Here is a 27,529-nt window from a genome sequence, read left to right as displayed (position 1 = left end):
GAGGCCACGGAGCTGCTTCAAGGGAAAAGGATGGTAAATAAACAAACAAACGAAACAATAAATAAAATAAACAATAAATAAATAAATAAAGCAGCCTGGTGGTGTGGCTCGGTGGTTGAGCATGGACCCATGAACCCAGCGGTCTCGGGTTCAATTCCCGGACCTGCCCGGGTTTGGGGCTCCATCCCCAGTAGGGGGCGCCTCCCTCATCGCCATTTCTCTCTCTTCATCCCTCTCCCTTCCTCTCTAAAAATGTAAAGCATATTTTAAAAAAATATTGCAAAAGCAGTGCATATTTGCAAACATTCCACCAAAGCCTTGACGTAGTCTTCACGGGACGATGCCTTTGGAGGGAGGGGTCGGGGAGTTGCGCAGGGCTCGCCCTCCGCCTCCTTCCCCCCGCCCCCCGCTTCCCTGGGCCCGCTGCCGGGACCGCCGGCCTCCGCCTGGGTCACTGGAGGCCCCGAGGGTGAGGCCCGGCCTCCGCGTCCTGGCGTAACAGCAGGTGGGAAGGGGCGCGGCCAGCACGCAGCGCCAGGTGTGCTCGCCGCCCGCTGGGGACCCGGAAGTGGGCCCCTCACGTGCTCTGCGGGAACTCGGCGAGCGCGGGCCAAGGGGACGGGGCGCCTTCGCTCGGCGTGCTTGCGTCATTGCGTAGGCTGGCGGGACCGCGGATGGGGAGGTGACGTTTCCGGTGCGTAAGGGGGATGTGGGCGGGCTCAGGGAGCGGGGCCGAGGCCAGCCCCTCCTCTTAAAGCCGCCCGGGTATTTCTGTCTTCCGCCGCACTGGCCGCGGGCCGCGGCGCCTTTAAGTGTCGCGGTGACACGTGTGTGCAGCGCCGAGGGCCCGGATGGTGAGCGTGCGGGGCCCGGACCGAGCAGACGCCTGCGCTGGTGCTGCTGCAGCGGGCGGGCTGCGGGCCGGGTGAGTTGGGCCGAGTTTGGGCGGCGCGTGGGCCGGGGCAAGGCTGCTGTCCGGCCGGGGCGGGGAAGGCCTCCGCCGGGCCTGCTGCGCGGGAAGCTGCGGCCCGACACGGGCGCACCCGGGGGCCCTGCGGGGAAACGGGGGCCCTGCGGGGAAACGGGGGCGCGTGTCCGAGGGTCCACGGGGCTGGCTGGGCTCTGCGGGGAAACGGGGGCGCGTGTCCGTGATGGCTCCGGGTCCACCGGGAGGCCCGGGCTGCGTGGTAGGAGAGGGGCTCGGGGCCCGCGGGTAGGCCTGGGTCCCGTTGCTGTCCCCGCGAACCCGGCCGGAGGGAGCCGAGGAGCCGGGCGGGGAGGCGCGGCCTGTGCCCGCGCTGGGCCCCGTGTCGCGCAGGGAGCGTCCTTCCCGCGGGCCTGGCCGGGCCTGGGTGCTCGGTCAGGTCCGGAGGAGCGGGTGGTGTTTGCTTCCCCGCGGCAAGCGCGTTGGATCACCTCCCCCACCCCCGTGGGCCTTGCGGTCCTGGGTGGGTGTCAAGCGCCGTGGCCTCGGCCGGTGCTGTCGGGCCCCCCGGGTCGGAGGAGCTAGCGTGGCACCTGAGCAGGACTTCCTGTGCGGGTGCGGGTGCGGGGTGCTGTCGGGAGCGGGGGGTGCCCGTCGGCGGAGCGGCGCTGAGCGCTCTCCGAGGTAGAGGCCCTGGGAGGAGGGTCCCTCCTGGGCGGGAACCGCGGCCTGGCGGGGATGCTGGCCTCGCAGGCCCGTGCTCTGTGCCCCGCACCTCCAGGGAAGTCATCTCTAGGGGCCGCTTCCTGTGTGTGTGTGGGGGGGGGGGGGCGGAGACAGAGGGCGGACGTGCTGTCAGCACTTAACTCCACGTGGAGGGGGCTCTGGGCAGGTGCCGGGTCCTCATCTCCCATTCAGTTGGGTTCAACCTCCCAAGCTGGACCCGCGCTGGCCCCGGACCAGGGCTCACCTGCCCCCAAGCTCACCTGCCCCCAAGCTCACCTGCCCCCAAGCTCACCTGTCCGCGTGCGGGGTGAGTTTGGGCTCAGCATGGACACTGTAGGGAGTTTCTGTTCTGCTTTGTCTGTCTTGTGTCATAGCCCTTATCCGTGGGGAGGAGACGGGCTGTGTCTGGAATTGGCTCTTCAGTCCTGCGAGGGCGGGAGCGGGGTCACGGCGGGGCAGTGATGGATGGCACCGGGTGGTGATGGTTGTTGACGCTGAATAATGGGGTGAGGGGGACCCTGTGCTGTTCTCCCCGCGCTGTGTGCGTCTGAGCATTTTTGCACTGAAATGCTTGAAAGCACCTCGGTGTCATGTAATCATAGCGATGCTGGGTGGTAATTAGAGGGGGAAATGCACACCAAGCAAAGGGAAAATTTGTCAATTCCTACTGCTCCTTCAACTTATTTATTTATTTATTTATTTTTAATTTCGCTGGTTCACGCAGTAGGAGAGCGGAGAGCGTTCTGTTTGGTACCTCTTCCTCTTCGGAATGTGGTTGGAGGGGCTGATGGGTTGGAAGGGCTGCTGGGTCGGGGGGCTGACAGGTTGGAAGGACTGATGGGTCGGGGGGCTGACGGATCGGGGGGCTGACGGGTTAGAGGGGCTGACGGGTCGGGGGGCTGACGGGTCGGGGGGCTGACTGGCGGATGGGGGAGGTTTTGTTCACATGTCCGTCACTGACGTGAAAGTTTAAATAGCTGTTTTCATCCCGTGCCCCGCGAGTGACTCAGTCCCCGACTCTTCCTGACTCTTCCCAGGTCCACGCTGTTCCCGGCAGCTGTCCGCCCTCCGCTCCGCACTTGGAGGGGCTGGGGAGACGGGGAGACGCCGCTCACGGCTGCTGTTTACCCCACAGGTTCTGACCCGGTTCTGGACGTCAGGCTCGCAGCTTTGGTGGTTTAACGGGCCGAGCGCGAGGAGCACATGCATTGGAGGGTCCGGCCCCACACCCGCCCAGCCTGGCCCGGAGCCTGACCCATGCTGCAGCCCCGGCTCCCCCGTCCCGGGTAAGCGCGTGTCCCTGCGCCTTTCATCCCTTCCCGCATGGGACCGTGCAGGGTGAGGGCTCTCAGAGGATCCCCCCTCCCCCCGAAGGATGCTTTTATTTCCTCAAAGAACGTGCACTTTCTTTTTTAAAGATACATTCTACAATCCTGTACTTTACAGACATTTTGACGGACTAACAGACTTGGCCCATGTGTGAAGTTGGACGCTTCATGGCCAGAAACGTGATCGGCTCTCATCAGAGCCGAGGTCTGGGCGCTCCTGGCGTAGTCGGTGCTGCTCTGGCGGGAGGGGCCTGAGGGGGTTGCGCTGTTCTGATGGGGACCTATTTTCCTAACGGGGCCTGGAATGTCCGAGCTGTGGCTGTGGGGTGGGAAGAGAAGCTGGCAGAGGCGATGGGCTGCTGTCTGTTAGTTTCTGTGGCCGCCTCACCGGCACCCTCCCTCTAGCCGGCGCTCAGCCCTCGTCCAGGGCTTGTCGGCCCGTTGATTTCACACCCTGTGGAGTATTTTCATCCCTGTCTGATAAAGACTAGGGCCTGTGGGAGTCACAGTGACGGTCCCTGGAGTTTAAAGTGGAAAAGGACAGCCAGGCCTGCCCATTCCGGAGCCCGGGGCCCCGCTGCCTTTGCTTGCATTGGGCACCTCGTGTTTACCATCTAGTCCCGTCACCGTCCCTTTATGCAGGTGATCTGTCCCATATGCAGTCACGGGTGCAATTTCAAGTGTTACACGAGCCATGTTAAAAAATAAGCAGCAGCCCGGCTGGTGTGGCTCAGTGGTTGAGCATCGACCTATGAACCATGAGTCATGGTTTGATTCTCCGTCAGGGCACATGCCCAGGTTGCAGGCTCGATTCCCAGAATGGGGCGTGCAGGAGGCAGCCAATCAATGATTCTCTGTCATCATTGATGTTTCTTTCTCTCTCTCTCTCTCTCTCTCTCTCTCTCTTCTCCTTTTCTCTCTGAAATCACTAAAAATATATTTTAAAAAAAGAAAAAGAAGAAGCTTAAATTAAGCTTCACGGTCTATTTTATTTAACCAAATATATGTCAAATATCATTTCAGCATATAAGCAACCTAAAGACTATTGGAATGTTTTACTTTCTCATACTAAGTCCTCGAAATCTGGGGTATGTCACTCACTGCACGGTCTGAAGCGGCCTCCTCCCACGTGGTCAGTGGCCACGTGTGGCCGTGGCTTCGATTTGGAGAGCATGGGTCTGGGCAGACAAGCGCGCTCCTCGACTTGCCTCACTGGTCCCTGTGTTACGTGGACGTGGGTGTGTAACCAGAGTGTCGCGTGAGAACTGGTGTTTCCCTAGCTCAGAGCACGCGTTAGGACCCCCGGGCGCCTTTGGACGGAACGTGCACGAAGCCCCCACTCCCTGAGGGAGAGAGGCACGCCCGAGGGGGCCCTGGCCTCCCGGTGCCGCCTGTCTGTCCAGCGCTCTCTGCAGAGGCACCTTGTCTCTGAGAGGAGCAGCGTGGACCCTCCATGTCCGGGTGGCTCCGTGGTTCACGCTTCCTCGGTAGGGCTGGCAGCCGCCCAGAGGAGCGCTCCCGGTGACAAAGAAGGGCTCTTCGGAGTCGGACTCTGTCCGGGCCCCTGGCTACCGGGCCCCGTGCTCTTCTCGCCCCGCAGTGACGCCATGCCCATCGTCGACAAGCTGAAGGAAGCCCTGAAACCCGGCCGCAAGGACTCGGCCGACGATGGCGAGCTGGGGCGGCTGCTGGCCGCCTCTGCCAAGAAGGTCCTGCTGCAGAAGATCGAGTTCGAGCCGGCCAGCCGGAGCTTCTCCCACCAGCTGCAGTCCCTGCGGAGCAGATACGTGCTGCTGAACCCCAGGCCGGAGGGCGCCGCGCGCCCCCGCGGGGACGAGCCCCCCGCCAGGAGGCCGGGTACAGACGCCGGGCAGGCGGGCAGGGGGCCTCGCTGGGTGGTCACCAGGTGGGTGGGCGAAGCGTTGACCGATTGGTAGGAACCAGAGCAGGTTGGTCAGGGTTGTGAGTTTCTGTGGGGTCCCTGGGTCTGGGTTGCAGAGGTAGTGACCCGGGGCCGGGCAGAAAGAGCGTGTCCTTAGCTTTCCCGGGAACGCGTGTTTCACAGCCCTGGGCTTGGAAAGAAGCTGCAGGGGGCCGGGCCCGGCTCCTCCGCTCGTCATTCCCTGCGTCTCCCCCTCTCGCCGTGGGAGGCCTAGAAGTCCTGGCCGGCGCCCTCGGGAAGGTCCTGGGTGCCTGGGCTTCCTCCTGGGCTGATGGAGCTTCCAGTCAGTGGCACAGCAGTTCCCTTCGCTGCCGTGCTGGACAGGCGCCGGCCAAGTGCACTCACCGGGTCCTGTCTGCGCCTGGAAGTGCATCACCCTCTCTCCCTGTCCGTCCCAGGCTGCGAGCGCGTGTCCGAGAGCGGAGGCGACGGCGTCCCCGCCCCGCAGAAGGTGCTCTTCCCCGTGGAGCGGCTGTCTCTGAAGTGGGAGCGCGTCTACCGCGTGGGCGCCGGGCTCCACAACCTGGGCAACACGTGCTTCCTGAACTCCACCGTGCAGTGCCTGACCTACACGCCGCCGCTGGCCAACTACCTGCTCTCCCGGGAGCACGCGCGCAGCTGTGAGTGCCCGCCGTGGGGGCCATGGGGGGGGGGGGCTCCGAGGCCCGGAACCGCTGGGCTAATTAGACCCGCGTGCTGGTGGCGCCCCCGTGCAGCCTGGATCACACTTAGGGGTGACGTTTCATGACACCTAGTAACCGATAAAACCCAACTTCAGGGGTGCCCGCTGCGGGACAGGCCATGAAAACGCACTGCTCAGGAGGAGTAACGGTCTCCAAACTTCTCTGAGCATATTTCCTTCTCTGAGCATATTTCCTTCTCTGAGCATATTTCGAGTCTCTCGGTCTGGCCTGCGGGGATTGGGCCCAAACTGGCTCTGTGCCTTGTGGAGGACGACGGTGCAGATGGGAACCGAACCCACAGCTAAGTCTGTGCCCTGACCGGAACCGAACCCACACCCTAAGTCTGTGCCCTGACCGGAACCGAACCCACACCCTAAGTCTGTGCCCTAACGGGAACCGAACCCACAGCCTCGTGTTGTACGGGACAGCGCTCCAGCTGACTCAGCCACCCGGCTGGGGCCGCAGTGGCGTTGCTGTGTGTGCGGCGAACAGGCTGCGTGCTGCTCAGTGCTGATTCCGAGGGGCCTGGGCCGCTGGTGTCTGGGTGCTGGCGGGGAGAGGGAGAGGGTGGAGTGGAACCTGCTGGGAGAGCTCTCCGTGCTGCAGGATATGCTCGCCCTTGCAGTCACGGTCGCACACCAGGATACGGGCACGGGGCCGTTCGGGGCAGCACCGCCGTGGCGGCGGGAGAGGGCGGGTAGCGTCCCCTAGCGGGCTGGGTAATGGGCTGTGCTCCTTCCGCGCGTGTGCGAGGGCTGAGCGCAGGCTGCGGGATTTGAACAGCAGGCTGTGGTCGCACACCGTGGGGGTGGATGCAAAGGAAGCTTGACCCGCAGCTGCAGTGCCGCCGACGGGGTGCGCAGTCTTCCCGCCCCGAGGGGTTCAGGTGGTGATGGCCTGGCTGGGCTGCGGGCTCTGATGGAGGCGCGGGAGGGCTGAGCACCGGGAGGGGGCAGGCTCACTAGTGCTTCCCTGGGGAAACCTAAAATGAGCCGGTGGTGGGACGGTCTTGTGCTTCTCTTTCTACGTCAGCGTCTCATAACTTTAACTAAAGGCAGGTCGTACCACTGTCTGGCCTAGTGCCTGGGAGGAGCAGACAGGATCGGTGACGGACTCGGCCTGGGGGGTCAGCTGCTGCCAGCTCGGGCACGTGTCTGCCGCCTGGTGATCTGACACCAGGCACCAGGCTGGGCCCACAGACGGGACTTGTTGACCACACGGGGCCTCACGTAGGTTTCCTGAGCCCTGACACGGGAGCGGGCACCTCCTGGGGGCCGCGGGCAGGCTGCGGGCAGGAGCCCTAGTGTCCTGGCTGGTGGCCCGTGACGCAGCTGGAGTCAGAGACACAGTGCCCTGAACTCCGCCTTGGGCATCAGGCCTGATCTCTGTAAGCAAGTGTGCTGAAGGAGCAGGAGGACCTACAGGGGTCCCCACAAGACGCGGTCACGGGGGAGAGGAGCACAGCTGTGGGGGGTCGTGGCCCTGAGGCGTGGGGGGAGTCTGGGCACGGCCCCTGCATGTATGTGTGTGTGCGGGGGGTCGTGGCCCTGAGGTGTGGGGGGAGTCTGGGCACGGCCTCTGCATGTATGTGTGTGTGTGTAGGGGGGGGAGCCTCACCTCAGGCCTCGCCCGCAGGTCCGCAGGGCAGCTTCTGCATGCTGTGCGTCATGCAGAACCACCTCGTGCAGGCCTTCGCCAACAGCGGCAACGCCATCAAGCCCGTGTCCTTCATCCGGGACCTGAGAAGTAAGTGGGTCCCGGCCTCCCGCCTGCGGGCTCCACAGTGGCTGCTGGGTGTGGAGGGGACGGGGCGTCCCGAGACTCAGGGCCAGTGACTGGGTGTGGAGGGCTGGCGGCGCACACTGAAGGGCAGTGGGCTCTGGACGGCTGTGGTCGGGGTCTGAGGACAGTGTCACAGTGGGGGCAGGTGAGCATGATGAGCGGGCGACAGAGATGGGGTGAGGCCAAGTCCGATGGCCTCCCACCGGGCGGAACAGGGAGCTGGTGCTGGAAGCCAGGTGGGTGGAAGCATAATGAATCCCCCGGTGCTGCATCGGCTTGGGAATGCGGGGTCGGGGGGGGGTTTATGGTCGGCGTGGGCACCCCGAGCCCCTGCTCCTGTCCAGTGGGGAGGGTTTGAGCCTGGAAAGTTGGGCCATGAGGGGGTGTCACATGTGCATGGCTTGCTTCCTCGCCGCCCTTGCAAAGGTCTGCCGTGGACCGGTCGCCGGGAGGTGGGCATGCACGTGGGGCGTTGAAGAAGCAGGGGCTCCCCTCCCGTCTGACGGTGCTCCTCCCTCCCCCCTCCGCAGAGATTGCCCGGCATTTCCGCTTCGGGAACCAGGAGGACGCACACGAGTTCCTGCGGTACACCATCGACGCCATGCAGAAGGCCTGCCTGAGCGGCTATGCCAAGTACGTGCTGCCCTCCCCACCTTTCCTCACTGGGGGCGGCCAGGCCTCACTCCCACCCCGTTTCCTCTGCGTTATGGCGTCAGGTCCAGACCTGCTGACCTCAGACAGGCTGCACGTGCTCCCTGGAAAAGGCCTTCTGTGCTCCCCCTGCCCAGGTGCCGTGGCCGGTGCTCAGAGCCCAGGAGAGGGTGTGTGAGGGCTGAGTGGAGAGCCCAGGACGCAGCTCTCAGGAGCCTCCCACCTGCTCCCCTCCACCCCCGGGCTTGGCCTGGAGGAATGTGGCTGGGCCGCGAGGCCACAGCGGCAGGCGGTGCTGTGCGGGTGGGCGCAGCACGTCAGTGCACTGGGCCCCAGCCCTGCCCAGGCGGAGCTCTCAGGACCATGACTGACCCTGACCCTGACCCTGGGCCAGACGGATGAGGCAGGCTCTGGAGGCGGGAGAGTTGGGGAGGCTGGGCTGGGGGTAGGATGCATGAGTTTGGGTTTGGGCTGAAGGGGGGCGGATTCAGGTTTAAGGTCTGGGCAGTGGGCTTCACCCGCGCCCTCTTCCAGGGGCACTGGCAGCTCAGCCTCCGTGTCTGACACGAGTCTTTTTCCACGTCCTTCCTGAGCTCAGTGAACTCTCTTTTATTTGAGTTGGAAAGTCTCCTACTCGGGGTGGTGTTTGCCCCCCAAAGGCGCTCACGCAGCCGGGAGTGCGGGTTGCGCCTCCCCTGCTCTGAGCTTGTTTCTGGGCTAGTTTTCCTCGAGGGCAGGTTTGCTTCTGGTTCACTGTTTCCTGCGTGAACCACACTTGCTTGGGTGGAAGCAGTTTTCATCTGTCCCCGGAACTGGGCGACTTGCACGGCTTTCACCCCGGCGCCCCCTCCTGCCGGCCCGGGGGAGTGCGCTCCGTGGGCAGGCCCAGGGCTGGGTGGCTGTGGTATTGCCGTGGTTTCTCAGGCCCCGAGTTTCTCCTTTCTTCTCTTGCCCTTCACCGCCCGGTTCCCCGGGGAGCCCGTCTGCCTTGGCCTCTGGCTGAGAATCGCCATGTTCGGGGGCTGCCTCCCCGCTGTGCCTTGGTCCCCAAGTCTGAGAGCTGCGTCCTTGTGGGTTTCCTGTGACTCGGGCCATGCCTGGTTCCCCCGTTTCCCTCACTTGTGTTTCTGGACCACACGTGACCTGCACCAAGGCCGGGTGGCGTCATGCCGGCGGCTGGCATCGCTTCCGTGTCCTGCTTACGAGTCATCTGGCGTTTGAGGCTGTCGGGCCGAACGGAGAGGGTCCTGTGGTTCCCTTCGCTCCGTCCCGGCCCCTTTGGGTGACTTGGGCGCTGCTGTCTCCTGGCTGCCGTGGGGTTCAGTGTCCCTCCTGTGGATGGTGGTGGTGAGCGGAGGTGGTGCCGTTCACTTTTCATTTCCTGACTTTGCAAAGTAAGGATTTGGTGACTCTTGGTCCCCATGTGTCTTGGAGTGTTTCCCCCCCGAGCTCCCGGGGTCCGGGTGGCCCTGCTGTCAACAGTCACATAGACTGGACAGCAGGCTGAGCTGGGGCCTTCTCGTGTGTGTGTGTGTGTGTGTGTGTGTGTGCGTGTGCGTGTAGGTGTGCATGTGCACGCGCACGTGTGTAGAGTCCTCCGGGCCGCTACATGTGGTGAGGAGCCCTGGCCGCGGAGTCAGGTGTCTGGGGAGAGGGGCAGGTGCCGGTGGAGGGGACGCTGTCCTGGGAGGGAGCGGGCCGCGCTGGGCGTCCCCTGTGGAGTTTCCATCTTTTTCAAGAAGGCTAAGGCCGATGCGGCTAGTGTCCTGGCGGTCTCGGTGGCCTGAGGAATGAGTCAGGCAGGTGCAGGGGCTGCGGGTGAAAACCCAGAGCAGAGGCTGGATATGGTGTTGCTTCGAGAGTCTTCCTCACGTGAGCGCTCAGGCGCTGTGCTCTGCGTCCTGTAGTTAGTAAACGGGCTGGGGGACTTGAGCACAGGCTTGCCCGACCCGAGCCCCTGCCTGGGACCCCTCTGTCCTGCGGAAAGGACCCACCCGGTGGCCTCTGTCCCCGATCGGAGGCTGGCACATGCCCAACCAGTGGAGGAGGGTGAGGTGACCGTGCAGGACTGATCAGGACCTGAGCGGGGGACTGGGAGCGAGGTCGCCCACTGAGAGCAACGGGAGGCTTGCGGGGTGGGTGTGGGGCGCGGGCCACGTGGATCCGAGCACTGCCGGGGTCCTGCCGAGACCCCCGCTGTGTATGCCGGACTCCGGTTGTGGGGGAATGCCCTGGGGTGTGCAGTGGGCGGGGAGCCAGCGCTGCTTGGCTGCTTCCTGGCGTCCGCTTGACGGCTGTGGGCTCTTTCACAGGTTGGACCGTCAGACGCAGGCCACCACTTTGGTCCACCAGATTTTTGGAGGCTGCCTCAGGTCGCGTGGTAAGCGGAAGCTCTTCTCTCCCCCTTTCTGTCAGGACTGAGGAGGAACCGGGGATGCTGAGAGCTAGCGCCTGGCTGGGCTCTTTCCTAGGCAGGACCCGAGGCCCGGGTCTGGGCGCAGACGCCCTGTGCCCGAGCTGTGCCTGACGGGCACCCTGTTCCTGGGAGGAAGTGTGAGCGAGCCATCAAGCACGTGTGCAGTGAGGGCAGCAGTTCTTCCCATGGCGCCCTAGCTCCTCGGGGCAGCGTTGGGCCTGATGTACGTCGTCTTATGGACTCTGGGGGCCCATGAGCTCTCTCTCTGGATGCTGAGGTCTCGAGGGGCTGGTTTGCCGGGGGACCTTGTGGCTCTAGGGCTCGGACACCTGGTGGGGTATCTGCCCCACCACCGCCCTCTGCTCTGTTGCAGTGAAGTGCTCGGTGTGCAAGAGCGTGTCGGACACCTACGACCCCTACCTGGACGTGGCGCTGGAGATCCGGGTACACACAGCCCCCCCGCCCCCCACCCCCAGTCTGTTTGCAATAGGACCTGGCGGACAGAGGGCCAAAAGCCCCACCCCACCTCACCCCACCCCACCCTACTCCACACGCCCATACCCACACCACCCCACACGCCCATACCCACCCCATCCCACCCCACCCAACCCCACCCCACACACCCATACCCACCCCACTCCACTCCAGCCCACACGCCCATACCCACCCCACCCCACTCTAACCCACCCAACCCCACACGCCCATACCCACCCCACTCCACTCCAGCCCACACGCCCATACCCACCCCACCCAACCCCACATGCCCATACCCACCCCACATGCCCATACCCACCCCACTCCACTCCAGCCCACACACCCATACCAACCCCATCCCACCCCACCCCACCCCACACACCCATACCCACCCCACTCCACTCCAGCCCACACGCCCATACCGACCCCATCCCACCCCACTCCACCCCACACGCCCATACCCACCCACCCCACTCCAGCCCACACGCCCATACCCACCCACCCCACTCCAGCCCACATGCCCATACCCACCAGGTGAGGGGAGATGCTCAGTTAGCATCGTCCTCACAGCAGGAACCAGCATGTTCACACATTTCTCTCCAGCCTTTTCCTGTGCACGTTTCTCTCTCTCATTTAAAAAACAAAGATAGCATGCAGGTGTGTGGAACCCGGGACCAGTCCCCGGTCAGCTCCGCTCTGAGCCTGCCTATCGGGGCAGGAAGGGGGGCAGCCCGGCTCCCCTGTCCCTCTGCTATGGCTTTGAGCCCCAGGTGGCAGCGGCGGGCAGTTTCTGTGCCAGCGCAGTGTGGGCTGTGCTGCTCAGCCTGGAAGGGCCTGGTGCTGGCGCCGCGGAGGGAGCCTGCTCCGCGCTCACGCTCCGTTCCGCCCTCAGCAGGCGGCGAACATCGTGCGTGCACTCGAACTCTTCGTGAGGCCGGACGCCCTGAGCGGGGAGAACGCCTACATGTGCGCCCGGTGAGTCCCGGTCACCTGACCCGGCACGGCCGGGGCCCCTCCCGCCTGCGCGTGGCCCGCCCACATGGATTGAGGACCATCAGCCTGTCCTCCAACAAACTGCAGGCCACGGACACAGCGCCCCGTGGTCTGACCGACGTTTGCGCGGCGTTCCCTGTGCCCCCAGGGGCCTCCCTGTCCTCGTGGGAAGCAGGCCCGGCAGTGGTCCCGTGTCCCAGGGGCGTGCACGCACCCGTCAGCTGCAGGGCCTCGCTGCCACCCCGCCCTTAGATGACCCCATTCCGCACCTGCCCTTACTTGCGTTTTCTTGGCATTTTCCACCTCCGCAGATGCCGCTCTGACCCGTCCTTTGGGGGTTGTGCAGGCTCAGTGGGGGGAGTGTTGTTACTGTCTAGTTAGGTCGTTTGAAAGCTGTAAAGAACAGTTTTCTTAATTCTGCTTTTGGGTTGATCATTCTGTGCCCAAACACCCCGTCTAGCACCCCCGAGGCCCACTCCTGTGCCTGGAAGCTGCCTGTCCGTGCGCCTGCCCCTCCCTCTCGTTCCGTGTCTCTGGCTTTGTGCAGCGAGTCCCTGCCTGCCCCGCTGTCACCAGCCGGTCGGCTCTGGTTTGTTCTTTGCTGTGTCAGCCCACAGTCACTTCTGCATCTGAGCCTCGAGCTGGGAAGTGCTTTCCGCTGCCTGGCCTGCTTCCTGCGCGGCTTCCTTCCCCGCGGTGGCGCTGGTGGTTAGGGATGCAGGAGCCACACGTCTCGTTCAGGAAGAGCTGTTGTTACCGCGCAGTGTGACTGTTTTCAACTAGTGTGAGGATGGTCCCTGGGGACACGAGCTGACCCCCTCTCTCCCCTCAGGTGCAAGAAGAAGGTGCCCGCCAGCAAGCGCTTCACCATCCACAGGGCGTCCAACGTCCTGACGCTTTCCCTCAAGCGCTTCGCCAACTTCAGCGGGGGCAAGATCACCAAGGTGAGAGCCCCCGCGGGCTCGGCTGCTCGGCGGCTGCTCTTTAAAAATACAGACTCCGGCTCTACCCAGAGCCAGTGAGTCCAGATCCCTGGAAGACGGGCCCAGGAATCTGCGCTTTTTACAAAATCTTTAAGCAGCCACGACGCGCACTTAGTCCTGTCCAGGAAGCACTGTTTTCCTAGGCTTTTCCCACCCTCTCCCGGCTTGGGCTGCTCCTGATGGCAGGGCAGGGTCATGTCCCTAAGAGCGTCTGATGGACATGGACGTGGACTGTAAGGCTCTGGTCCTCTGTGTCCTGTTCGTGTCCAGACCAGCTGCACCCACAGGCGGTGGCTTCTTGTGGGTGTGGAGTGAAGCTTACTGTCTGCACGGCTGTGTGTTAACAGAAGACGTCTTGTTGCATAAGAGCGAGGGGTCTGTTCTTGGGTTAGAGCCTCGTGACACCATCTGGGGCCAGGCCCTGGCCTGAGCCCCGGCTGCCTCGCTGGCCAGCCAGGTCAGCCTTTCCCGGTGGGTGCTCGGCAGCACGTCAGCACTGTGCCCTGGCAGTGCTCCGTGCTCCACTGCTTCTGAAATGCCAGTAGTTCTTTTTCATTGCAGGCCTTCTCAGAGCCTTTATTAAGCTATGTAGCATTTTGTCTCTCCCAGAGGGGAATTTGTTATGAAGGATTTTCTAGACTTAATTGTCTGGGGAGTCACTCATTCATTGGCCATACTGGTAGGTATGAACTCCCACCACACTGTGCCGCTCAGACACCGGGAAGCCAGGGGGAAGTGGTCGGTGGGGAGTGAGGTCCTGTGGAGCTGCCCGGCGGAACGCGTCCATCTGGGACACAGTTTGATCTGGGCCCGCATCTGGGCAGGTTGCACTGGGCTCGCCAGCCGAGGGCGTGTGTGAGCATTTGAATTTGGAGTCCATCGGTAAGGGGGAGGATGTGCAGGCAAGCACCACAGCGTGCTGATCTAAGGAAGCCAGATGCAGAGCCTGCAACCGCCTTCTCCTGGCTTCCCCACAGGACGTGGGCTACCCCGAGTTTCTGAACATCCGCCCGTACATGTCGCAGAGCAGCGGCGAGCCCGTCGTGTACGGGCTGTACGCCGTCCTGGTCCATTCGGGCCACAGCTGCCACGCCGGGCACTACTACTGCTACGTGAAGGTTGGTGCCCGCACGGTGGGCGGCGGAGGGTGCACCCGGGCAAATTGGGGGGCGGGTCTGCCCAGGCACAGAGGCAGCCTCTGCAGCACGCGTGTCTGGGGAGTGGCCGTGTTTTGCAGCACGCGTGTCTGGGGAGTGGCGTGTTCTGCAGCACGCGTGTCTGGGGAGTGGCGTGTTCTGCAGCACGCGTGTCTGGGGAGTGGCGTGTTCTGCAGTGGTGCTCAGGCCCAGTGTGGCCTCAGCGCGTGGGGCAGCGGCTCTGAGACTGTCTTGCGGGGTCGGCAGTGTGGGTGCACTTGAGCTAGGCTCTGGCCTAGAACCCAGGACACGACGCGGGGAGGCCCAGAGGTGGTGGAGACGCCTCGCTAATGGGAGCTGCCCACATGCCCTCGGGAGGAAGAGCCTGGGACTGTGGGCCAGGAAGGAGGGGTGGGGTCGCGTTCACGGTGAGGCAGGTAGCAGATATTTTAACGTGGAATCATGGCCAGTTAATGTGGGTAGCGGTGCGCAGTGGATTCTTTGCTGCCTGTTTAAAAGTGAGGCTCATGGAATGTCTGCTGTTCGTTTTGTCTTCCCTCCCCCTGGGCTGCTCCAGGCAAGCAACGGGCAGTGGTACCAGATGAACGATTCCCTGGTCCATTCCAGCAACATCAAGGTGGTTCTGAACCAGCAGGCCTACGTGCTCTTCTACCTGCGGTAACGCTCCCCCCCCTCACCGTGGGTGTGGCTGTGTCCACCAGGAGGAACATTCAGACCACGTCCTCTGGCTGTTGTAAAAGCCAGAGCCTCTGGGAAGGTCCAAGCAGGGTTCCCTCTGCCCCCACCGGGGGGGTGACGTGAATGTGACGCGGAAGTGACTGCTTCTCTTGGTGCCCAAACCGGAGACACTGGCTAGCCAGCACCCCTTCCTCTGTGGGCAGTGGTCAGGGTGGGCTGCCGCAGAGCACCTTGGGAAGGTGCCTTTTGTGGGGGCTGGTTGTCACCGACCTGGGTGGGAGAACGTGGAGGCTGGAGGAGTTTTTGCAGCCTCGTATGTGTTCTGCTCAATTTGGATGAGGAGCTGGAGGCGTCAGTCTGGCTTTCTGAGAAACAGCCTCTGATCTTGGAGCTGTAACTATAGTTCGCCCTCTGCCATACGAGCGCATGTCCCAGGCCACCTGACAACTTCACGTGGGTCAAGGGCCAAGGGGGCTTTCAGAGACACAGGCTAGGAGGGTCAGGCGTCTCCGGGTTTCTGCCTTCTCTTTTATTTTAGCGAAATTGTCACCTTGACTTTATGTACCCTGGCTCCTTCTCACACTGAGGCTCTGTAACGACGGCAGCGCTAGTGGAGAGCCCCTGACCGCTTTTCTTCTTGGACAGAATCCCAGGCTCCAAGAAGAGTCCCGAGGGCGCCATCTCCAGGGCCGGCTCCGCCCTCTCCGGCCGCCCCGGTGGGGCTCCCGACCACGGCAGGAAGAGCGCCAGCAATGGGACCCTCTCGTCCCTGCTGCCTGGAAAGGTACCTGCTCAAGCGGATCGGTGCCTGCGTCGCGGCCACACGCACTGCCTCCTGGGCCGTGGGGGAGCCAGCTCTGCAGGCTGCGCTGTGCCGGGGGCAGAGAGGCAGACAGCCTGTCCTACTTTGGTCCATGCGCTCTCCTAAGTCGGTCGTCAGCTGACAGGGCGAGCAGGAGGAGGGTCAGTGATGACCCAGCAATTCGGGACACGGTCGTGCTGTGTCCCTGCTCTGGACCAGCTGCCACGCAGAAGCACAGGGACAGGCTCGCTGAGCAAACCCTTGGCCTGAAGCATCGGGAAAACGCATCCGTCTGCACATTTAGTGCTGAGGGTGTGTGGAGAGCACCAGCGCGATACCCTGACCTAACGTATTCACTGGGTGTGTCCAGGGGGTGCCTTTATTCTCAGCGGCAGATGTCCTTAGGGGGGAGAAGGGTTCGTGTCTAAAGTTTACTCAAATGGTCAGAAAGAGAAACATGGGGGAGGTGCACACGCACTAATGTAGCAAAACGTTAACAATTAAGAAACACCTTTGAAGTTGCTTTTGTGTGTATTTGGAGTTTTCTACTAAAAAAGTTGAGCTTCGTGTTCCTAACAAAGCAGTGAGGCAGGTGAGGGAGTCGCTCAGTGATGCAACCTGGGCCGTGCAGAGGACGCCAGCGTTCAAGCGACGGGAGTCGGGCTCAGGGTCAGTGAGCAAACGCTTGAAACAAACCCTCGCTGAGCGGTGCGGGGCGCAGTGGGTCAGACTGGGCGCGGTCACGGTCACGGACACGGTCCCAGGCCGCCGCTCGTCTCCAGGCAGTTACACCGACCAACACGGAGACAGATCCAGTCCCTTGGTTGTTCGTTTAACAAATAGTTGTTGTTTTTTATATTTTATTAATTTTTTGCAGAGAGGAAGGGAGAGGGATAGAGAGTCAGAAACATCGATGAGAGAGAAACATCGATCAGCTGACTCCTGCATGCCCCCTACTGGGTATGTGCCCGCAACCAAGGTACATGCCCTTGGCTGGAATTGAACCTGGGACCCTTGAGTCCGCAGGCCGACGCTCCATCCACTGAGCCAAACCGGTCAGAGCTAACAAGTAGTTTTTAAGCACAGACTCCACTAGCCAGGAAGTGGTTGGGCGGCTGTGATGGTAAATGCTCAGATTCAGGCCTGGGGTGGGAGGTGGCAGCATCGAATGCGGAGCCGTGGCTTCGCGTTCTGATGGAGTGGGTCTGCATGGGGGGTGAGGACTCCCTGTGGTGGGGACTCCAGGACCCCTGGAGACCGTGCAGCTGCCAGCCCAACATCACAGACCTTTCCTGAGAGTCTGAAAGGGTGGATCGGGAAGCCTTCTGGTCTCCCTCTGCGGCCCAAACCTGCAGAAGCAAGCCCCAAGGAGAGAACGCCGTGTGTTCATCGGTGGCTGTGCAACGGGATGGGACTGGTCATTTTTTCCTTTATGTTTTTTTGTATTTCTCAAATGTTGGTGAAAATGTGCTGCTTTCACAGTGAAGGCGGCTGTAAAGATACACGCCCGTGGGTAAGATTGCTTAGAGAAGTCACAGCGTGTTTCCTGCGTGGCCGGGGCCTGCTGCGCGCACTGTGCCCGCACCTGCCGGAGCATTGCCAGGTCTGACCGCCCCGCCCGCTGTCTTTCAGAGACCGGACCCAGTGGCCATGAGGAAGCTGCAGGCCCCCGGGGAGACGGGTGTGCCCGTGTCCAGGAACGGCTTCCTGTCGGGCCTAAAGGCTCAGAATGGACACATTCCTCCAAAGCTGCCCTTGGGGTCCCCTTCCCCCCGACTCTCCAAAGCACCCACACCCCTGCCGACCATCCTGGATGAGCCTGGAAAGAAAGTCAAGAAGTCGGCCCCCCTGCAGCACCTCTCCCCGCCCCTCAAGACTTCTCCGGGGTCCCACGGGGCCAGCGGCAGGGGTGACAGCCATAGGCCAGGCTCCTGGGATGGCAGGGGCGCTGGCCTCTCTACCTCACCCAAGCTCGTGCCCACAGCAACCGCCAACGGGCACGGGCCTGCGGGCATTGCCCCGGACAGGGCAGCCTCCAGCAGTTCCAGCCCCGAGCATTCAGGGAGCAGCGACCCCGCCCAGGGTCCCCCAACCCCCAGGAGCGGGGCCGCCCGCTTCTGTGACTCTCAGGGAAGGACCCCCACGGCCGGCCCGCCCAGGGCGCTGCTAAACGGCGAAGCCTCCACAGTGGGGAAGCCGCGGGCCCCTGCCCTGAGCAGCATGGCCACCGAGCCCGCAAGCGCCATGTCTCCTCCGCCCGCCAAGAGGCTGGCCCTTTCTGCCAAGAAGGTGGGTGTTGGGGTGTCGTGGTTGGGAGTGTCGGGCGGCTTGGTTGGGGGAGCGAGACCCTGGGGCCTCCTGGGCACTGCAGATCCGAGGGGCTTTCCCAGAATTGGGGTTCAGAGAACCCTGATTTCCCACTGTCACTCCGTGTGCTGACAGACTTGGGGCGATGCAGGCCTCCCTCTCTCAGGGGAGGAACCAGGATCCAGAGGGAGGACGGGGTGCTGGGCGCACGGGGCGGCCGCGGGACACGGGACACGGGCGCTGGAGCCTCTGGGTGCAACGCAGAGCTCCGTGGTGGAATGGGCCTGCTTGGGCTTTTGTTGAAATTTCCTTCCTTTTTCCTTTTTGTTTCTAACCAAAAACACTTCTGATTCTTCTTCTATCACCCCCACCCCTCGCTGTCCCCCATCCTGCTTTCTGAACTCTTTCATTTGTTTTTTTGTATTTTTTTTTTTTTTTACATTTATTTTTCCTCTCACTCACCACAACTTTCTTAGACCACCAAGTTTTTATTTATGTCAATAACTGCAGGCCAGCCCCCTGCGGAGGGCCCCCGGCACTGACCGAGCGCCGCGCCCCCCGCCACTGTCCGACCTCACCCACCCCAGGAAAGCCACTCACCCCGCCGCCGCCTGCGCCCGGCCTGTGGGTGCCAGCAGGTAAGCGCGGGCCGGGCCGGGGCGGCTGCTGTCCCCGTGCGCCCACGAGAACTGCGGTGGCCGCCACGGGAGGCCAGTGCACGTGGCAGGTCCTGAAGCGCGTGAGGTATTTACTGGGCAGTTTTCTTTGTCTGACTTGTAATTCCGGAAAGCGCAGAGTGGTGAGGTGTAGACAGTCGGTGGGCATCGTAGCTTGCTCTGGTGGAGATGGTGACAGTGACTGTTTCTCTGGTGACCTCAGGCTGGCGTTCTGGTCAGTCATTTTCAGGTGGGGGTCTCCGTATGGAGAGTTAACCCTTCTGGGTCCATAGCGAGCGGGGCACAGGTCAGAGCCGACCTGACCTGCTCTAGACTCCGTCCCTCGTCCCCGCTCGTCCTGGGAGGCCCCCTGGTGAAATCGGATTCCCTGATTCCCCTGAACCCCAGATCCCCGAGGACACAGTCAGAGTGGAAGATGCAAAGGCCTGTCCGGGCCCCTCTTATGGCCCTTCTTGTGCCTGGACACCCCGAGACTCCCGAGGGTGGGGATTCATTGTAGCTTTTACATATTTGTACCAAAAATGCAAAATAGTGGAGTTTGCAGACGCACATTGTACTGCTTGGTGATGAGAAACAGAGAGAGACAATGACTTTTGTTAACCTTGATCTTAAGTAGGCCTGAATGTCATCACTAGTCTGTCTTTTAACTTACACCCAGTTTTTTAAGCTGAGGTTCCTGGGGGGAGGGGGCTGCTGAGAGTGGGCCTGGGTCTGAGAACAGCTGTCTCACTGCCCGTCTGTCCTCACAGGGCTGTGTCACCTGCTCCCGGATCATCCAGCGTCCCAAAGCACCCCCACGCCGCCACCCTGCCCAGCAGCCCCCCGAACTCCGCCTGTGCTCCCCTGCCTCAGGTCAACGGGGGCTTTCGGGCCCCCCCACACCAGCCCGAGGCCAGCGAGCCCCTCCAGAGCCTTTGTAAGAAGAGGAAACGGAAGCACCTGGGAGAGGCCCCGAGGCCGGGCTCGGAGGCTGGGGAGGCAGCGGCCCCTCCTGAAAAGAGGAGGAGGAAGAAGAAGCGCCCCGAGGACACGGACGCCACCCGCCTGCAGTGGAGCCCCGAGCGCAGGCCGGAGGGCAGCGTGGAGCGACCAGCGTCCAGCCTGGAGGCAGAGGGTGGGCAGCAGCCCGGGAACGGCCGGGGCCTGGTGAATGGCTGGCCGGTGGGATGCAGGACGGACAGCCCCCACATGAGCAAGAGGAGGAGGAAGGGAGTGGACGGCCTTGGCAGAGAAGGTGAAGCCTGCCTCCGCCAGGACCCGCCTTGGCACAGGTGAGAACCAGGAGCCAGACACCCTGCCTCCCACCAGCAATGCCCCCCACCCCCCCCCGTGGGTGTTGCTGGCAGGTCCAGACTGCTGACCCGGGCGAGTGGGTGGCAGCAGCATACCTGGCTGGCACCAGGCACAGGCGGTCACCTGACCCAGCCCGGCTGGCCCTGCACTCGTGTCACCCGCTGGTAGGGCTCTCCTGGGTGGAGCTCCAGCGCCCCCATGCCTGGCTGTGGCGTGGACAGCAGCGTGACTGGTCCCCGGCCAGGCTCAGGGTGGGGCTAGTCCGGGTGACCGTGGGTCAGGCACGCCAGTGGAAGGGGGAGGGAGCTGAGTGCTGACGCTGACCCCAGGAGCTGCTCCCCCTCGGACGTCGAGCCAGAGGCCACGGCAGCATCTCCAAGGAAAAAGAAGAAGAAAAAGAGAAAGCCGGAGCCCCGGCAGGAAGGAGAAGAGGAGGAGCACCCCGGAGGCTGGAGGGGCCCTGCCGTCCCCGGGAGCAGCCCGGCGCCTGCTGTCAACGGCCAGAGTCCCGGGGACCTCGCAGGTGTGCGCCGGGCGGGGCAGGGTCCTGGGTGGAGGGCTGCTTCATGGGCCACCCCTTCCGGCGGGAAGACTGGCCTGGAGCCCTGCTCTGAGTCCAGGGTGGGCGCCCCCGCATGGTGGCTGCCAACGCACACTTAGTGTGTCTGCTCGCAGGGCCGGAGCAGACTCCTCGGCACTCCTGGTCCAGGGAGCGCGGCGCCAGCGTGGTGTGGGAGCTGCTCGAATGCGCGTCGGATAAAGCCTACGGGAAGAAAGGTGCTGCTCCAGCCTGGGCTTCTGTCATTTTGGGGGTGGATGCTGGTGCCCGGAGCACGCAGGTGTCACTTGGCTGTAAAGATGGGAAGAGGGTCTAAACCAGCGGCTCTCAACCTGTGGGTCGCGACCCTTTGGGGGCTGAACGAACCTTTCACAGGGGTCGCCTAAGACCGTCGGAAAACACATATATAATTACATACTGTTTTTGTGATTAATCACTATGCTTTAACGATGTTCAATCTGTAACAATGAAATTGGGGTCCCCACAACATGAGGAGCTGTGTTAAAGGGTCGCGGCATGAGGAAGGCTGAGAACCGCTGGTCTACACGGTCCTGTCTGACCCCATCGCACAGAGGTTAAGAACTGGTCCTCACGGGGCGGAGGTTATCTGTGGAAAGATCCAGAACAGCTTCTCCCTGGGTCCGGGGGCAGGAGAGTGGGAGAGCCCAGAGCGTGCACCCCGGGGGACAGGCCAGGCCAGGCCAGGAGGGAGGGGGCAGTAGCACAGGCCCAGCACTCAGGGGGGCTTCTTACTCGCAAGCTCGTTTTGATAAGTCAGACCCGGAGAAAGAACACGAGGTGTCTGTTTCTCAGATGAGGCCGGGGGTTTAGAAACAACTGCACGGGGTGGGGAGGGGTAGTTGTAGGGTGAAGGGGCGCCTGTGTGCGGACAGGGACGGCCGGGTGGGCTGTGGTGCGGAATACGGCGATGGACAGAGAACGGTCACTTCAGATCTAGAACCGGTGTTGTCCCGGCAAAGTTAATTGCCTTTAAAAGGAGGAATAGTGAGGGTGGTGGGGATCGGAGGGGCCACCACGCGTGTCTGTTGCAGTTCTGACGTGGGGCGGCGAGGTGTCGGCTGTCAGCCGGGATGCCATGCACGACAGCAGGTTGGCCCGCGCCTCCGCGGTGATCGACGACTGGGATGAAGAGTTCGATCGTGGGAAGGTACGGCGACCCGCTCACGGAGGCCTGCTTCTCGGGCGGTTTGACGTGGTTGTGGCCCGGACTGGAGCCAGGTGCCAGGTTCAGGTGCTGCGCGGCCGCGTAAATGTGGCCGCGGGCAGGGCACTGGTCCCCGGTCGCTCCTGTCCCTTCATCTGTGAAGTGGGGAGTGGGCGCCTCCCAGAGGCCACGGGAGGAGTAAGCTTGTTATGTTGCGCGTTGAGAGCTGTGTCGCACGTAGTGGCCACTGGGACCAGAGACCGCCTTCTGACAGTTGTGACACCTGTGATTCTCGAAACAGGAAAAGAAAATTAAAAAGTTCAAGAGAGAAAGGAAAAGAAACTTCAATGCCTTCCAGAAACTTCAGAATAGACGGAACTTTTGGTCTGTGACTCATCCAGCCAAGGCTGCCAGCCTCAGCTACCGCCGCTGAGCACTGCTGCCGAGATAGGTCAGTGTGGGCTATGGGTTGGTGTGTCAGTGTGAATGAGCATGTGTGTGAATGTGAGTGTATATGTGAGTGAGTGCGGGTGTGTGGTAGTGTGTGAGTGTGAGTGTGTGGTGGAGTGTGAGTGTGGTGGAGTGAGTGTGTGTGGTGGAGTGTGAGTGTGTGTGTGGAGAGTGTGTGTGCGGTGGAGTGTGAGTGTGTGGTGGAGTGTGAGTGTGTGTGTGTGTGTGTGGTGGAGTGTGAGTGTGGTGGAGTGTGAGTGTGTGTGTGTGAGTGTGTGGTGGAGTGTGTGTGTGTGGTGGAATGTGTGTGTGGTGGAGTGTGTGTGTGTGTGTGTGTGGTGGAGTGTGAGTGTGTGTGTGTGAGTGTGGTGGAATGTGTGTGTGGTGGAGTGTGAGTGTGTGTGGTGGAGTGTGAGTGTGTGGTGGAGTGTGTGTGTGTGGAGAGTGTGTGTGCGGTGGAGTGTGAGTGTGCGGTGGAGTGTGAGTGTGTGGTGGAGTGTGAGTGTGTGGTGGAGTGTGAGTGTGTGTGTGTGTGTGTGTGTGGTGGAGTGTGTGTGTGTGGTGGAGTGTGAGTGTGTGTGTGGAGAGTGTGTGGTGGAGTGTGAGTGTGTGGTGGAGTGTGAGTGTGTGGTGGAGTGTGAGTGTGGTGGAGTGAGTGAGAGTGCGTGGGGCGTGGGGTGTGGGGTGTGGGGCGTGGGGCGTGGGGCGTGGGGCGTGGGGTGTGGGGTGTGGAGCGAGGTGCACGCACCCCCGTCACTGGCAGAGGCGGCCTTGCTGCTTCCAGTGCCCGGGTGGGTCCCTGTTGGACGCGCCGGAGGGTGGGAGGGGACTCGCAGGGCCCTTTCTCTGTCAGGATGACTGTTGTTTGCCCCACAGACGCTCGGAGATGGCATCGCTTCCTGGGAGCGGTCCGTGTGGACTCCTGGCTGGGTCACCCCGGGGCCTGCACCGCCAGCCGGCACCGAGGATGGCGCCGCGGCCCGGCTTCCGGAGATCGGGGCCTCTGGTGACAGCACGGCGCCGGGGGAGCAGGCGGCTGCCGGCGGGGACTGGGCGCCTCCGGGCCGCTCGTGGACAGAGGGGGCCGGCGGCTGCGCTCTCGCGCTGGCGAATCGGGGTGCCGTGGCCGCTGGTCGCTGTTCTCGGCAGGCCGCCCACCACCTGCTGCTGGCGGCTGCGGCCCCGCCTGCGCCTGCCCGTCCCTCGCGGGGCTGCCTGCCTTTCCGGCAGCTCAGAAAGCGGAGCCGGGCGGCCCGGCCCCCGTCCTCGCAGGGAACTGGACGCTCTTGGGAGCAGGCGGCTGTTTGGGGCTTGAACTGCGGAGCTGGCCCCCGCCCCTCGGCTGCTGCTCGCTCTGAGCGCCTTCCCGACCCCGTCAGCCGCAGGCCGCGGCCTCTGTCCAGGTGGCCATGGGGAGGGCCTCTTCCTGTCACTGCTTCACACCGTCCTCTCCCCGGCCGGGGCGCCAGCGGCATGTCCTCCCTCCTGCAGGCCTGGCTTCCTGCTCCGCGGGCGAGTGCTTTGCAGTTTAGCCGATTGTAACTGCCGATCCCTTACCTGCGCACGTGGGAAGTAGTAATCATGGGCAAGCCTCGGTCGGGGTGACGTTTTCCTGAACAATCACGGTGACCCAGGGGTCGAAGGTACAAGTGAATCTGACAATCACGGCTCCTTTCTCCGGGAGATGCTGCACGGGGAGCCGGACCGAGGGCGGCACTCCCCCCGCCCCTCCCGACGGCCGTGCCCTGGCCCTGGGGGCTGCGGGGAGGTGTGTGCACTGTTTCATGGGGGTCGTCTGGGTGTTCCTTCCTGGGTTCATTTTCTCTGAAAAGCTGGGAGATGTCAGCAGCCGCATGGGGGCCGTCTGGTCCCAAGAAAGCCAGCGGCTGGGCTGCCTTTTCTCAGGGGCCTGCCTTGGCCTGTCAGCCTCACCTGCTCAGAGACCCGCACTTTGTCCCTGTCGCCTCTGGGCAGGGCCTTCTCCTTCGTGCGGTGCGTGGCCTGCGTGGCCCTGGGAGCTGCTTCCCCGTTTCCTGCAGCCCTGGCGGGAGTAGTGGGTGCTGTTGTCTGACAGACTCATCCCCTTTCTTTCCCGCCCTGCCTCGGGGGCAGCCCTGCCCTCCACCCCCCCTCCTCCATGGGGTCATTGTAGGACCTCCTGAGGAGCTGTCTGTCACCTGCCACTGGGCAGCGCTGAGCATTCATCTCTGTCCGGCGAGGCCTCCCTCCCACGACATCCCAGCATCATGCCCCAAACTGGGCCCAGGGAGTGAGTCCGGTTCTAGATGACGTGTGCGTATATAAATGTATATAAACAACGAGCTTTTATCACAGCGGCCTCTGCTCACTTAGAATCGGGGTTTAATTTAATTTTGTGTTTAGAGTGGAGGTGTGGGGGTCCGGGGTCTGTGGGAGGGGCCACCTCTCCGTCCCCTATCTCTGCCATTGCTGCCACTGTATGGAGGTCTGCGCCCCATTCTCTGAACTTCCCTCCAGGGGCTGTGGACCCCGATGTTGCCAAGATCTTGGTGCAATAAAGTAACCAGGTTTTGTGAGTCTTGCCTATGTCTTGTTTCTTTTCCTTTGATTTAAAAAAATAATAATTTTTAGCCCTAGCTGGCTTGGCTCGATGGATAGAGCGTTGGCCTGCAGACTGAAAGGTCCCGGGTTTGATTCTGGTCAAGGGCACATGCGAAGTGTGGGGCATGCAGGAGGCAGCCAATCAATGATTCTCTCTCATCATTGATGTTTCTATCTCTCCTCCCTTCCTCTCTGAAATCAATAAAAATAAATTAAGAGATGATCATTTAAAAAATACATATTTAAAATATATGTGTATATATATTTTTTAATTTTTTAATTTTTTTTTTTAGCCCAGCCGGTGTGTCTTAGTGGTTGAGCAGCAACCCTAAGGTCATGTTTCGATTCCTGGTCAGGGCACACGCCCGGGTTGTAAGCTCAATCCCCAGAGTGGGGCAGCCGATCAGTGGTTGGCTATCGATGTTTCTCTCCTTTCTCTGAAATCAATAAAAAACATTTTTAAAATATTTTTAATCATTGATTTTTAGAGAGGAAGACAAGGGGGGGACAGAAGCACCTCCTGATCCTCTATGTCCAGGTGAGCAGTTGGTGGGGGCGGGCGCCTCCAGCTCTGGTGGGAAAGGGAAAGCAGGTCTTTCTCTGCTGTGTTCTGGCCACAGTTAAGGCGCCTCCCATTGGCGGCCGGCGGCCGAGGTCCCCAGCAAGGCCAGCACTCCCAGGGACCAGGGGTCTGTGACCAGGGAAAGCTGCTTAAGGAACATGGACTCTGCCCAGAAGATGCCCCCCACGCCCATCAGTGTCATCGCCTTGGAAATTCTGCTGCCCCGCCCCTCCCCCTCCCCCCACTCCTGTCGCCACGGGCGCGGGGCCAGCTGTCTCTGGGGCGGTGGGGAACTTGGAGACAGCTGGCTACAATCAAGTTCTATTACACACACATGCCCAGTGCCCCGCGCGGAGGAAATTGCAGCTCTCACAAAATCAAACCTGGGGGCTTGCAAAGCAAGGCGATGCCGCCCCGGCCGCGTGAGCGTGCACTTGGCCTGCGTGAGCGTGCACTTGTGGTCTCTGGCTGACGGAAGCGCCCTCCCTTGCCCTTCCCCTGTGCCACCGCCCTGGGCGCAGCCTGCAGACAGGGTCGGGCAGAGGTCCCTGCCTTGGGTTTATTGAGGCCGCCTGCATGAGTGTCCATTAGTCTGAACACGGGCTGGCCCACTGCCCCTGGGCTGGGAGGGTCGGGGGCTGGCTTCCGGAAGGGTCACCGCCCTGCCCTGTCACAGTCACCCCCACCCCTTGGCCTCAGGTTGCGGGAGGTGGGGAAGGTGGGCTCAGGCGTTCCTCTGGGCAGCGGGAGGCATCCTGGGGCGTCCGTCAGCCCTCACTGCCCCCTCTTCCCCGCCACGGCCTTGGCGGAGCGCCGGCCCCCGAGGCAGAGGCTTGGAATTGGGTGAAAGGGAGCCTTGGAGGACATCGGGCGTCCTGCGGCTCTGGTGGCCTCCGCGGCACGTGGACCCTCAGCCCGTCTCTCCCTCACCTGTCCCTGGGCACACGGGCTCATGGCGGGAGGGGGGGGGGGGCGTTCCTTCCTGACCAGACCCTTTAGCTGAACCTCCTGCCTCGCCCTGATGGGAGAGGAGAAAGGCAACAAAACAAATCCTTAGTTTTATTATTACTATGTTTTAATTCTCTTTTTCCCCCCATTGATTCCAGAGAGAGGAAGGGAGAGGGAAAGAAACATCGATGTGAGAAAGAAACAGCGATTTCCCTCACAAATGCACCGGGACCAGGGATTGAACTGGTATGCCCTTGACCGGAAATCGAACCCATGACCCTTTGGTGCGTGGGCCAATGCTCTAACCTCTGGGCCACTGGCCAGAGCAGGCCAGGCTTTGTTAAAACCTTTCACTAAAGGAGCTATCGGCCTGGGCGTGACTGTCCACCATGACCTGCCCCGTTAGGAACGGGTGATCAGCTCACCCTGCGAAGTTATTTCCCATCGAACCCCCTGTTCCACCACCTATGTATACTACACACAGGGGTCGCTATTACAAGTGGAAATAGTCTACACACTGCTCTCTCTGTCTTTGCCCTTCTCACTGGGAACCTTCTCGCTTTGTAGATGCATCATCTCTAAAACAGCGGTTCTCAACCTTCCTCACACCGCGGCCCTTTAATACAGTTCCCCATGTTGTGGTGACCCCCAACCATAAAATTATTTTTGTTGCTACTTCATAACTGTCATGTTGCTACTGTTATGAATCATAATGCAAACATCTGATATGCAGGATGTATTTAGGCGACCCCTGTGAAAGGGTCGTTTGACCCCCAAGGGGGTCGCGACCCACAGGTTGAGAACCGCTGACGTAAAACATGTTTTTATTGATTTCAGAGAGGAAGGGAGTGAGAAACATCGATGATGAGAGAGTCATTGATTGGCTGCCTCTTGCATGCCCCCTACCAGGGATCGAGCCCACAACCCGGGCTTGTGCCCTGACGAGGAATCTAACCGTGACCTCCTGGTTCATAGGTCGATGCTCAACCCCTGAGCCACACGAGCCGGGTGTTCCCTTGCAGGAAAGTGGAACAGCGCCCTGTGCCCTGCTGAGGCCTGAGCCGGGGCCTGAGGAAATGTGAAACTCTGCCGGAAACTAAGCGCAGAAAAAAATTAGATTTTGCTTAAAAGACTTCCATCGTAATTCTAATTCTTGAGATTATGTAAGGAAGGGAGGCGCCAGTTTAAAAAACGAAGTTGTTATAGGCGGATCGACCTCTGAACCACAGACCACAGCGAGGCCCGCAGGGAGCCTGACCCATTTTCCGGGTTCTCTGAACTGACACCGTGAGGCCCGAGAAGGGGGTGGGGCAGGGGCAGGGGGGTCTGGGTCGGAAGCCTCCACTCGGTGAGTTCCCATCCTCACCAGGGGGCCTCCAGGAGCCTGGGGCACCCGCCTCGCCTTTGAGGTCTCTCCGGGCTCCATGGCTGGTAGCCAGGAAGCTCGC

General features: G+C 61.9%; 1 protein-coding gene across 1 annotated transcript; it reads left to right on the top strand.

Moving 5' to 3' along the window:
- Positions 1 to 864: 864 nt before the first annotated feature.
- On the top strand, positions 865 to 24,552 carry USP36 (ubiquitin specific peptidase 36). The gene is made up of 21 exons (XM_081110338.1): positions 865 to 925; positions 2,787 to 2,937; positions 4,580 to 4,836; positions 5,320 to 5,541; positions 7,240 to 7,350; positions 7,917 to 8,019; positions 10,350 to 10,417; positions 10,827 to 10,897; positions 11,820 to 11,902; positions 12,753 to 12,864; positions 13,881 to 14,021; positions 14,617 to 14,717; positions 15,384 to 15,522; positions 17,173 to 17,829; positions 18,358 to 18,485; positions 19,274 to 19,795; positions 20,147 to 20,340; positions 20,493 to 20,594; positions 21,429 to 21,544; positions 21,843 to 21,992; positions 22,868 to 24,552. Exons 2-20 carry the CDS (start codon positions 2,909 to 2,911, stop codon positions 21,972 to 21,974), a joined length of 3,288 nt encoding a protein of 1,095 aa, XP_080966464.1. The 5' UTR covers positions 865 to 925; positions 2,787 to 2,908; the 3' UTR covers positions 21,975 to 21,992; positions 22,868 to 24,552.
- Positions 24,553 to 27,529: the final 2,977 nt, after the last annotated feature.

The sequence above is a fragment of the Myotis nattereri genome, assembly GCF_964212035.1.
Source record: "Myotis nattereri genome assembly, chromosome: 16".
In the NCBI taxonomy this organism is placed as follows: Eukaryota; Metazoa; Chordata; class Mammalia; order Chiroptera; family Vespertilionidae; genus Myotis; species Myotis nattereri.
Note: the sequence above shows the minus strand (reverse complement) of the source record. Positions and strands in the feature narration are given on the sequence as shown.

Bases quoted from the DNA above. Each gene is read 5' to 3' on its own strand.
- USP36 (XM_081110338.1), top strand. From the start codon at position 2,909: ATGCTGCAGCCCCGGCTCCCCCGTCCCGG. The intron at 19,796-20,146 runs GTGAGAACCAGG...CGCTGACCCCAG, and splicing joins CAGGACCCGCCTTGGCACAG to GAGCTGCTCCCCCTCGGACG. The intron at 20,341-20,492 runs GTGTGCGCCGGG...GTCTGCTCGCAG, and splicing joins GAGTCCCGGGGACCTCGCAG to GGCCGGAGCAGACTCCTCGG.